This window comes from Prinia subflava, assembly GCF_021018805.1.
Source record: "Prinia subflava isolate CZ2003 ecotype Zambia chromosome W unlocalized genomic scaffold, Cam_Psub_1.2 scaffold_41_NEW, whole genome shotgun sequence".
In the NCBI taxonomy this organism is placed as follows: Eukaryota; Metazoa; Chordata; class Aves; order Passeriformes; family Cisticolidae; genus Prinia; species Prinia subflava.
The window spans coordinates 22856-35133 of NW_026960614.1; the positions used below are offsets into that span (position 1 = coordinate 22856).

Sequence of the window (12278 nt, forward strand, 5' to 3'; positions counted from 1 at the left end):
CAGTACTGGCTCCAGCTGGACAGCTGGGGGTGCTGGGGAGGGGGAAAGGGCTGTTACTGAAGCAATTTTTGTTTTCAGAGTGCAAGATCTTATTTGTGAGGGAGCTCCCAGGCTGACCTCTGGACACCACAAGGCAGATCTGCTCAGCTACAAGACACAGCACTGAACTTAAAGCAAACCTTAAGTAACCAGACAGACACAATCTGCTGAATTTCTCTGAACTTTATTGGCACTTCAGGAACAACAAGGTATGGATTTTAACTACTCCTCTGAACAGGAAAAACGTGTCTTAATCAAGGTTCTCTCTGCGGATAAGCACACGGACCCATGAATTACTCCACAATCTTAAGGAATTGATGTTTTATTATAATCCAGTAAAACAACTGGTCAAAAACCTTTCAACATAATTTACAGCAACAAAAAATAAAACAAGAAAAATAAGCCAGGCAACATGTGATAAAGTACTTCCCTCCCTCCACCCCCAAGAGGAGTAGTTATCCAATTAAACTGGAACATGAAGAGGAAGACCAATTCACTGTATTCTAACAAACAAAAAATGTGTCTACAAATCTCACCATAATTCTGAAAGCTTCTTACATTAGTTTTCTTGCAAAATATCATCTTTATAATACAGTATACATTTCCAAGGGAAGGAGGACCATAAACACACCCTCCATCCCTTGACTAATATTTTCTAATTGTGCATAGCTAGAAATATTGAAATCAAATATCATTAGATACCACTGGAATATAATACTGGTTAAAAAGAAGGCAGGGCTGAAACAACTACAAAGAGTTAGGCGGACTCACTGGCACAAGCCGTTCTATTCCTTTATTGGACCATGTGGAATTAGAACATTTAAAAATCCATATAAACAGAAGTCATGCCAACATCATAATACATGAGCGCTCAGCAGCGTTGTGTGACCCATCAAAGCAGAAAAGGTTTACTGGTTTATTATTTGAACACATATTCTAGGCACTATACGTCAGCTTGTTAGGAAATTATTAAAATATTAGATAGGCTTTTCTCCCCTCAAATGCATCAATAGTTGCCATGGACAGAGCAGAAGTGCTGAGAACCAGCTTTAAAGCACCAAAACAGAAGTTTAAAGGTTGTCTGTTACCCAGTGACAAGACTCACCCAGAGCCAATGCCAATCACCTTCAGTACAGAAATACGCAAATACATTCTGACAAATTTAACTGCAGTCTTTCATTTGTGGCTTTCATGGTACTGAGGCATATTTTTCTTGGCCAACAAAAAGCTTGCCATGTCATGTGCCCCCCAAAAGCACTCTGTCCAGGAGAGAGAAGGGGGCTCCCACGTGACATATCTAGATGTTTAAGAGCATGGGTTGGCATGTTACTTTTAACACAGGTTGGCTGGTATTTGTATGAATCTCCACACAGACTTGAATTGCTTTCAGAAAATAAAGTAACACAGAACTGGTGAGGTTGTTTCCAGCCACCCAAGGAATTCTAGGGGAAATACTGCAGTTTGTTAACACTATCATGAACATTTCTTTTTTGGCACAGTCCCCCTTTGCCCTTTTTCATCTACCAGGGAGCTGAAAATGCTCCAGTTTTCAGATGTTTTCCTTCTATCACCATTACCAGTAACATCATACAAAGCGAGAATCAACAAAACCGAGCAAGTCACAAAATTTGGGATTATGCTAGGCAAGAAAATAAATCCCAGGCTAGCCTAATGACTTCCTATAGGGACAGGCTAATCCAAGGAGGGCAAAACAAATGAGGACTTCACTTTAGGTAGAACCCATTTTTAAGATGACTCTTGAAGGTTAACAGTTCCTTTTATAAGGGATCAAGGCAACATCCAATTCAACCCTGAGCATACATGGCTATTTTCTCCACAGAAATAGCAAAGAGGATACAGCACGGGCAGCTTGGATGACAGGAGGTGATGGCTATTACAATAACTGGCACAAGCAGCTCTCAGGACCAGTCTCACAACCATTTGTATCCCATTTTTAAGAGAAAGCCTTCTGTTCTCAAAGCTACAAAAGGCCAAAGCATCCTTCTGGGGAAGGAAAGCACTTGAGCCAGGGATGTGGCAGACTGCTAGTGAGGATTAAGAAAGTAATTGGACAAGTGTCTCAGGATACTCTCCCCTCAAATGCTGCTTGAAGCCAGGAAAACAGATGCAGTCTTGTATATGACCCAGATATGAGAGCAGTTTTTTGGTCCCCAGCTGCTGATCACTTTTTATGATTGTATCTAGTTTAAATAAAGGCATCTGAGCTACAGTAGATCTATACACAGTCATAAGGCACCAATGACTATGTGCTAAAAAGGCCTCTTATGGAAAAACCTGAAATCTTGTTTACGTAACTAGAAAAGTATCTGTTCAGCAAGGGAAACTAGAGCTACAGTAATTTTTAGTCTTTTACATTTCTACTTCCCACTTCAGGTTTTCATTGGCAAAACAAAAAAGGAAGGTAGTGTACTTTAGCTATCTCTGCCTCACTGTTTACATTGAAGTCAGACAAATGATAGTGAACAAAGCCATTGACCAGAGACAAAACCTCTGGAAAGCAGGGAATTCAAGGCTTCAAACCACACTGTATCAGTGGAAATACTCCAAAGGCCTCCTCATGATTAGGAAATTCAAAGCTCCATCATTAAACAACAAAAGGTAACACCAGCAGGAATACCACAGAATCTGTTTGGTCTGTTTATTTTTGTAGGACAAAAACTTTGATCTTTTAGAGAGAAAGTCCATATTTTACCTTCAGTCCTTCTTCCTAAGCTTCAGTCTCCCCTTTTTAACTACATGATTCAGACTCTGGGTTAAGCCAGAAATTCAGACCCTGGCTACTAGGCTTAATCCTGAAGCTTGCACAGGTTAGTAGGAAGGCAGTGTCAGACTGTCAGCTCTTGACTGTATATAACACAGTACAAGCATCTGCTGGTATCCCCACACAACGGGAGAAGACAGCAACACAGCCACCTCACTGGGCAAACCTAACACACTAAGACTTTACCCCAAGCCAAACAACTTCAGATTTGCTGCAATATATGTTTGCTTTCCCAAGCCACACCAGGCAGACGTAATTACTATTCTTTCTTCTGTCACTTAACTCCAGCATTTGCCCAAAACTTGATAAATAAGACCATGGTCACTCTCTTCTGTAGTAGTTCCAGCATAGCATGATTATGAGTGAATGATGGGAGAGGATGGGAAAGAAGGGAGAGGAGAGTGCAGGGCAGCAGGTGCAGGGGAGAGTTTACATAGACTCAAACTCATCAATGCGCTGCTTGGTGTTACCCTGCCGAATCTGACGGAGGGTCTTGTACTTGTCTCGGCCTAGGCGCATGTTCTCAGCGTGGATCATATCATTTGCTGTCTTCTTGGTTTCATCCCGAGCATTTGCCAGCTCTGAGGAAAGAGCCTTTGGAGGAGGAGAAACAGATAGCAACAGGTTAGTACATGCCAGAGACTCAAAGCTGGACAAAGATTTCCTGCTGATCCTCCTAAAGATTTGGTATCTATAGAGACAGGAAACAAACAAGCCCCAGTGTATTCTTCTGGGCAACCTGCTCTAGCTGACCTTGCTTGAAACAAGGAAGTGGGATTAGATGATCTCATGGAGGCCCCTCCAACCTAAATAGATCTTTGATTTTTTGGAAGTTATTAATATTTCTCCCTAACATTTGAAGGCAGAAAACATCAGACAATCTGTCACCTATGTATCTTCATCTAGCACAGTTAAGAAAGATTGTCTCCAATGTCTGTACTTTAAAAGAACGGCCATGTGGAGGGATCCCTGAAGACAGCAGGAGCATCTTGCAGAATTTGAGGAATTACTAGCTTTCCACCAGAAAAGAAACTTGCTGCAGAAGATAAAATAGATAAAATGCACCTCTACCCCTCTGTGTGTAACCACCCCAGTACAATGCAGAATGAGCAAACCCTGGTGCAAGTCAGGCAGCACAACTAAATGCTTGGAATTGAACACCAGAACACTGGAGTTCCTCACAAGAAGATGGTGCAGTAGTGCTATTTCTGTGCTGAGCCCTAGTGGGCTACTCCAGGGTTTTGGAATGCAGAGTTTTGCAATGCAACTCAGGCTCGACAGTTAGAGACAGCTTCTGGATAGGAATCAGACCAAGTTCTTCAATTCATTGCAGCCAGGGCTATGAACAGCTGTCAGGTGGTTGGCAATACTCACAGAAATCACACTACATCTGACAGATGCTACTTGTTGGCACTGCTTCAAAATACTTCACTTCTTCCAGTAAAATGGAAGTCAAGTGCCGGGAGACAAGATCTGCCTCTCTACTCAATGGTTAAGCAGCTATCTGGCAAGATCATGATCATCTCTCTTCCCTGCTTCTCCTCTCATTTTTTAAATAACAGTAATACCTTCCAACTGCAAGAAATGTTGAGAAAAGTAGAAGCAGCACCCACACTACATCTGACAGATGCTACTTGTTGGCACTGCTTCAAAATACTTCACTTCTTCCAGTAAAATGGAAGTCAAGTGCCGGGAGACAAGATCTGCCTCTCTACTCAATGGTTAAGCAGCTATCTGGCAAGATCATGATCATCTCTCTTCCCTGCTTCTCCTCTCATTTTTTAAATAACAGTAATACCTTCCAACTGCAAGAAATGTTGAGAAAAGTAGAAGCAGCACCCACACACACTCTCTGCTGCCAGCTTCTTACCTTCAAGTGTTTCTGGACCCGCTCATTCTTCTCTGCTTCAGTGGTGCGCTCCTCCTCACTGCGGTCCTTGATGGTGGCCTCTGACCGTAACTCAGCACTGGCTTCTGCTGCATTCTCATCCTGCTCATCATCATGCTCGTTCTCAGAGTGCATGGGTTCAGTGACATGAGGGGTGCTCATGGCAGTCTTCAACTCCTCTTTGGTCTTCTCTAGGTCCTCCTGCACCCTCTGTGCCTGCAGTAGGATATGTCACAGTGAGTGAGTCAGTATAATCCTGAGTGCCTGAGACTTCTCACAGAAGCACCACTTGGTGCTTGTTAAAGGAAACCTTGCATCTCTGAAGGGGTATATTCCATAGCTACTCAGCCACCACCATTTGCAAAATTTTCTGCTGGATAAAACTTCAGAGATTTGAAGAATGATTACTGTGAATGGAAAATGGGCTACAGGTCTAATTAGTCAAAAATTGCTACACGGAGTTAGAATAAGTCACCCATTCCATGGAGAAAACCAAAGCTGCGTATTTACAACAGCCTCAAGCTTGCAAGCATTGAGTCTAGTGTGGAATCCAGTGTAGTAGTTTAGGTTACAGCCCAGAACAAAGAGCAATTCCACAAAAAGTATGCCATTTGCTCAGATTCTGCTTTACCTTATGCTGCCACTCCTGTGCCTCACTCTCCTTCTTCTGCCTGGCCAGCTCCAGCTGTGTGATCCTAGCTGTGAGTTCTGCCATCTCAGCAGCCTGCAGAACAAAGGTTTTTAGTGGAAACAAAACCCAAGGTACTTGCTAAATGAAGCATTTACTTCAAGTCCTGAGTGAAAACACATCTTTTCAGTAAGAAGAAAGCCTTCCTGTTAACTTCAGTTCTACCAATACCTCCATGATGAAAGAGGAAAGGAAGCCAAAAAGGTTTTGAGTTTCGTTGTGGGTTGGGGTTTTGTTTGGTTGTTGGGTTGGTTCTTTTTCCTTCTTCCCAAAACAGAGCTACAAAACTCAGTTCTTTGAATCCAAACCAGGGAAAGTAACACTTTATCATTATCACATACAAAAAAAGCAAAAAGCAATACAAATCTACTGTACAAATACACTTGCATTTACATACATTTTCATCTACTTGAGGATAAAAATTAAAGAACCTATGAATATAGTGCTTCCTCACTATATTCATAGCCTGGTTTGCTTCAAAAGCTTAGATGCTTCCCTTTTCACTATTTTCCTTAACTGATTTTCAGTTCACCAACTTACCAACTGTTCCTGGGTCTTTTGTTGATCATGGGATGCTCTCAATAGGGCTTCCTTTGCCTCTTCTGCTTCTCTACGTTCCTTAGCCAGTTTCTCTGCTTCCTCCTGAGCTCGTTTTCTCTCCTGTTCCAGCTCCAGAGCTCTGCGAGTCTGTTCTTCCAATTCTGAAAAATAGGGGAGCACATTTCAGAACAGATAAGTAAAGAACAGCAGTAGGAGAGGAAAGTCTGTCTGGATAAGGGTTTTCCTTCAGAGGGAAAGGTAAAAGAGGGATGCAAGCAACTGTCCCCTTTCCTCTCCTTTACATTTTACCTGGAGCCATAAGACTAAAAGTCAGGCCCACCCCCAATGGATTTGTGGGGAAGCACCCATCCCAAAATTACATACCTAAGGGCAGAGAAGCATTCAATATTTTGCTTGGGCAACACCACACTAACTCTAGTCAAGCAATTAGATAGTAAATCACCACAGCAATGGTTGGTGTGACCCCTGCTACACTTTTTGACTCCTTCCTCTACAGATATGCTGGGATAAAGCTTCCAGCCAGCACAGGAACAATGGCAAGGTACTTCCACTGCCAAGAGAGACATCTTGGCTGTTACCTATTTCTTTAATGCAAATATTTTTTCAGCAACTGCATATGGAGGGCTTACATTCAGCTTCAGGAGGCTAAACCAGGGCCCTAACACCAGTTCGCACACAACACTGGTGAGACAAATTACTCAGAGATGCTCATAGCTTTACTATTTGAACCCTTCTCACTCACTATTCATCATCAAAGGAAACACTGAAAGAGTTCCTATTACCTTGCTGAGCTTTCTTGGTTTGCTCCTCAATTTGCTTGAGTCTCTCCATCAGCTCCTCCTTCTCACGTTCAATCTTCTCCTTCTCCTTTTCTGCCAACTCTCTCTTCTTCTTCTCATTTTCCAGCAGGGCTCTGATGGAAGGAAGTCACAATGTAATTTCAAACCAACTATCACCCAGATTGGAGCACATCCTAGTAAACACACAGAAAGAGCACACACAAGATGCGCCCTACAGCACTCAGATAATGAGTATTTACTCCAGATGTACCCCTTTATAGAAGTGCAAAAATAAAAAGCTCTGCTGGCATTCATCTCAATGACAAGTTCATAATAGCAATGTTATAAGGGAAATCTCCACATTTCAAGGTCTGTATTAGTCCCATCAAATGGACAGACAAATCCTAAAGTCCAAGAAAGTAATGGGGAGTCACATTTGTGATGAGTGCCATTAATATCAACCCATTAGACCTACTGAAGCAGAAAGCAACCTGGTCTGTTTTTGGCTCAAGCAGATTAAGGTGCTGCCAGCCATTTATCTAGCACATGATGCTATTTATGCAGTGATTAGTCACACCCAGGTTACTCAGAACCCCACCAACCTCTCCATCTGTTTCTGATGTTTCTCTTCCCGAGCCTGTGCCTTCATCTGCTGCACCTCAATGGTGTCTGGTTTACGCCTGCGCATGTAGAGCTCATGGTTCCCCATGCAAAGTGCCAAGATTCGTTTGTTAATCCGTAACCGAGGGGCATAGAATACAAAGTCCTTGGGACAAGAAAAAGGCAGCATTAGACCTATTCTTTCAGCATAAGAAGCCCTCTTGTGTATGTACTATGCTCCCAAGACCCCAAGCTTTTTAGAGTTGCCAGCCAGCTTTTCTTAATAAAGTCTAATTCATTGGTAGTGGCAGTTAGACACTTCTTTCTGGAATGGATTTCAACCTGACAAACATATCCGGGGCAGGAGCACCCAATGTGCCATTCCAGTGTTCTGGGTTTCACTGTAACACATCCCTAGCACCAAGCACACAGTGTCTTAGTGTCACCATTTCATTACAAACATCAGCAGGGCTGGTTTACCAGGCACACCGAGTTGCTGGCTTCTCCCACCTTCCTTCCCACTTCAATAATCTGTACAATAGCCTAGCCAGCCACATTGAATGTAATGTCTTGGCTTATGCCAGAAAGGGTGTTAAATGTTACAATCAATGGATAAATAACTTTGTTCTGTTAAAAAGGAGCAACAGCAGCAGAGAAATGCTTTCAAACAGCAATGGAACAAGAATGACCAGAAGAACAGAAGGTACTGGCTAGCACTGGAAATTATTAGGCCTTAAAGATGAAAGCACTTACATTCAATATAAATTTGCAAAGAAAAAAAACTTCCAGCCTACCCTACAAAATGACCTAAAGCTTCTGCTTTAAGTAAGGTGAAAACCTGCAAAAGATCATCTCAGACAACATTAAAGCCAACAGGTTGCACGGGAAGCATCCACAGCTAACAGAGGTACCTCAGATCCCTAACTGTATTATTAGAGAATCTGAACAGTATCAGGAGAATCAGAAACGTTAAGCAAAGAGCTACTCCCTGCCACTGACCTTAAAAGCTTAAGCTTATCCTAAATTTCTACCCTCTTAACCAAAAAAAAAATCATAACTATCACTTGTGACTGCCCTGAACAGGTCTCCGTGCTTACATCAGCGTTAATGCTAATGATGAAAAGATTCTGAGCAAAAAACTCCAAAAAGCCCCCAGAACCAAACCCACGGAAATCATTCAGCTAAGAAGCTGAAATTTTAATAGCTTAGTATGAGTCTTGCTTCTTACTGGTGCTTTCTTGTCAATAGGCTTAATAACAAATTTCTTGTCATTGAATGAGATATTTCTGATTTCACTCCAAGGGAATCCAATTTTCGGTGTTAGCCTGCAGAAATGAGAAGCAAAAAGAAATAAAAGAGCCCAAAGTAATTCCAAATTCTTGACTTACAATATAAAACTCAAAACTGTACCAAATCCACCACCCTCGCATTTCAGTGGTCTTATGGTAGTTGAAATCAACAGACAAAATTAGTCACACAGATGAAATATAAACATAAGAAGCAGTTTTTCAATCCCACTTTTTTTGTTGTTGTTTTTTAAATGAAAAAAAGAACTGGAGAATGCATCCATAGCAGGAAGACTAGGGATACAAGTGAAACTATCTTGAAAAGATTTGCTGATTTCTTGTATTTGTTGGTCCAAAGAAGCACATTTTATGGATTATTCTGGCAATGTCAAAAACACAGCCAAGAATGATACAGAAATTGGGGAGTTTAGTTAAAGATTTGAATTCCAGGAGAGATTGATTTTGAATGACTTTATATTGGAAAGGAGCTGAAGGCAATGATGAAGAGAGAGGTTTATTACCTATCATTCTGCTCATAAATGTTTAGTCCAAGAGCATCTACACCTAGCCAGAGCTCAGAGCCTTTCTTGTTTTTAATGCTGAAGTAGTTCACACCGTACATTTCCAGATCCTGTGCAATTTTCAGGTACTCCAAAACAGCATCTTCTCTGCAGCATGTAAAAAGAAAGCAGATAGTCTTTTTTGAGTCTTTAAGCCATTAGAGCAAAAAGCTGCTATCTTCCCATGTGGACAGAGCAGCAACAAGCTGGCAAAGGTTCTAAGCATCACCCTAGTAGATCATTACAAACTCTGTCAGTCTTTTTTTACTAACAACAGCCAGCTGATGTGGACCAGCATGAGCAGAGGCACGTGAATCTAGTTCCTCTGAGCAAAATAACCTGAAGAATGCTTACTTATCCTGAAGCAAGTCACAGATTTTTGTATGCATTTGTACATTACACACTAACACTACTTTAAATACAGCAGTTTCATACTGCATCAGTTACCTAATCATTCCTCGATGTTCCTCATGCCACACCTGGATCCTCTCCTCCCACTGGTCCTTGTTAAGCTTGTGCTGCTCCAAAACCCTGGAAAGAGTATACATGGGATGTTTGAAACCAAGCACTACATATATGCACACACACAATCACATCACTCTATAATAATGCTTCATTAAATATTCCATTGGCATCAGAGTTCCCCCACAAAAATATTCCAAGAAATACAGTTTTATTAAAAGGCTAGATAGAGACACAATGGTCAGTATTCAGACTTCTAACAAATGACAAATTTTATTCATTTTTGCTTCTCCTTGTAGCATATTTTGTTTTGGAGCTTCTCTCACTACTTCTGATTAGAGTTTCAGAGTAGCAATAGGAAGTTTAAGCTCTTAATTAATTGAATACTAATCTAAATGCTCGAAGTGGCACAAGGCTATATTTTATTCTGAGCATTGCAATCAAAACACTCCCTACATTAAAAAAAAAAATTAAAAATCACAAACCCTTTAAGAGAGAATGTCTAAGACTATCCAGATTCACTTACCTTTGTGGGAGCAGTTTATCACTAGCAAGGTAGCCAGATTTGTGCACATCTTTGTTGAAGTCTCCATATTTGGACTGGACGGCATAAGAAGCCAGAAGGACAGCTGTTTCTGGAGGACAGTAAATGTCATCATTCAGAATTGCCTCCTTCACTTGGAGAAAGAAAAGGCGCTGTGTGATGTCCTGGATCAGCTCTTCTGACACATCTTCTGGGTAGAACTTGGCTCGAAATTTGAAAAGCAGGGGGCTTTCTTTACGTACATCCTGTGCTGTTACCTGGAACAGAGTTAGCAGATTTTAGAGCCTATATACCAAGTGAAGGGGAGCAGTTTACAAACAGGAAGGCAAGCATGAACTAGAAGAAAAAAAATTCTCCTTTCCAGTGCAGAAGAGAGTGGGCAGAAAAGCAAGGATTTTCAATTACTTACTGCTAAATACCTCATCACTTCTCCCCACTGGACTTACACAAGCCAGTAGTTGACCAGCTAAATTACTTTCCAGGTTTCTCCCCAGCCAAGATGCTCACATGAGCATGACATCAGTGTTTTACCAGGAAGGGTAACAGATCTGGCCTGGTGACAAACAGAGCTAGATGCAGGACCAGGTCAGATACCACAACTCCTCACACCCTGGGGAGGGAGTGTGTGGACACCATAACATCAACTCACTGATCTTGCAGTACTTAAGGTGCGTGGATAGGCACAAACAGATCCCTGAAAGAAGTATGGAGACTGAATTTGCCCCTACACTCAGAGAAAGGAACAAGGACAAGCAAAATCTTGGAGCAAACATACCTTTTTGTTCAATTTTAGCCATGTTGAGAAACCCTTGGTGTCTTGATACTGAAGTCCAAAAAACCAGACCTCTCGCAAACCAATTGTCTTGACAACCTGAAATAAAGGTTTTTATTAGCAAGATCCCCAGATGGACTGAACTTACCAGTGCGTTGTAATATGTTTTTTATGTTAAATGGGTTGTTTGATTGTCCCCTATGCTAATAGCTTAGTCCTCAGTGATATTCCCCCCTTTTCCCTGTAGCTGTCAATCCTTTCCTAACCCAGCCTTTTCTTCCAGACTTTTCCCTATCAATCTCCCAAGCTTCGATGTCTTATCAGTTGTTTAGACTGCTGTGTACCCCTATTGTTTTCAGTATTGTAATCCTCACCTTGTTTCCTTCTCTGTACTGGATCTTTATCCTGAACTCGCCCCCAAAAGCAGTCCCTAAAAACCCACTGCCTGCCCTGGGGAGGGGGAGAAGAGAGCTTTTTCTTTCACTTTTGGTTTTAGAGATTTTTCAGATCCTAGCCTCTGCTCTGTCTTCAAGTTAGGTTGCGATTTATGTTATGCTTTTATAATAAACAAATCTTGGAGTTGCAAGCTAGGCCCATTTCGCATCTTTTACACTGACCTGCTGGTGACTGCCTGGGACACACAGGGCCCCAGGAGAATACGTTGCACTCCCGTAAAGAGCAGCAATATTGAAGAGTACTGCAACACCAGTGGCTGAGAACATGTTAGAGGTAAGTTCAGACAAAGACAGACGGTGCCCTGACCACCTGCCTCTCCTGTTGCAGTGCACAGAAAGATGTTTGGGCATCTAAGAGGTCTTAAGTGGATGTGTGTAATATTCTTTCTTCTCTTTCAGCTCTTTATGGCTTGTTGCTATTTATAAACAACAGCTGGAACATTATATTTTTCAGCTACTTATAAGCCAACATGTATAGCCAAAATACAATGCAACAGCTCTGACAGGTTTAGTAACTACCAGGAATGAGGAACACAGCTCCATTTTCAGGTACACTCCACACTTATCAGGCAAATGTACTATTCTTGGGCAAGTCATGAATCACCCTGCTAGGCTGTGCTACTTTAAGATTTGTTTCTACTCCACTGATAGGTACAGACAGGCCTTTCATACAGCTCTTTACTGAGCAGCAGCATTAAGAGGAAGTGCAGAGGCTAAATCCATATGCTATCCCTTGTGCCAGGACAAAGAGCCACCACAGACATTAACTACAACACCATGCAAGCTCTCTCTGTAGTTATTTCCTAAGCACACCAGGCATGCTATGTAAATAAGAATTAAGAAGGCTTTAAAGACGTGTTGT

The 12278-nt window shown here is 41.7% G+C and overlaps 1 protein-coding gene across 2 annotated transcripts in view; it reads right to left on the reverse strand.

The window, feature by feature from the left end:
- Positions 1-207: 207 nt before the first annotated feature.
- LOC134565229 (moesin) overlaps positions 208-12278 on the reverse strand; it is a 51922-nt gene continuing 39851 nt past the window's right edge. For both annotated transcript variants that reach the window (XM_063424724.1, XM_063424723.1), the window contains exons 3-13: positions 10965-11060; positions 10172-10446; positions 9631-9714; positions 9145-9291; positions 8566-8662; positions 7340-7503; positions 6741-6871; positions 5938-6098; positions 5341-5433; positions 4692-4925; positions 208-3415 (exon numbers count right to left, since the gene is read on the reverse strand). In XM_063424724.1, the coding sequence (XP_063280794.1) occupies positions 3251-3415; positions 4692-4925; positions 5341-5433; positions 5938-6098; positions 6741-6871; positions 7340-7503; positions 8566-8662; positions 9145-9291; positions 9631-9714; positions 10172-10446; positions 10965-11060 (1647 nt within the window). In that variant the 3' untranslated portion in view covers positions 208-3250. The remainder of the gene's footprint in view (positions 3416-4691; positions 4926-5340; positions 5434-5937; positions 6099-6740; positions 6872-7339; positions 7504-8565; positions 8663-9144; positions 9292-9630; positions 9715-10171; positions 10447-10964; positions 11061-12278) is intronic.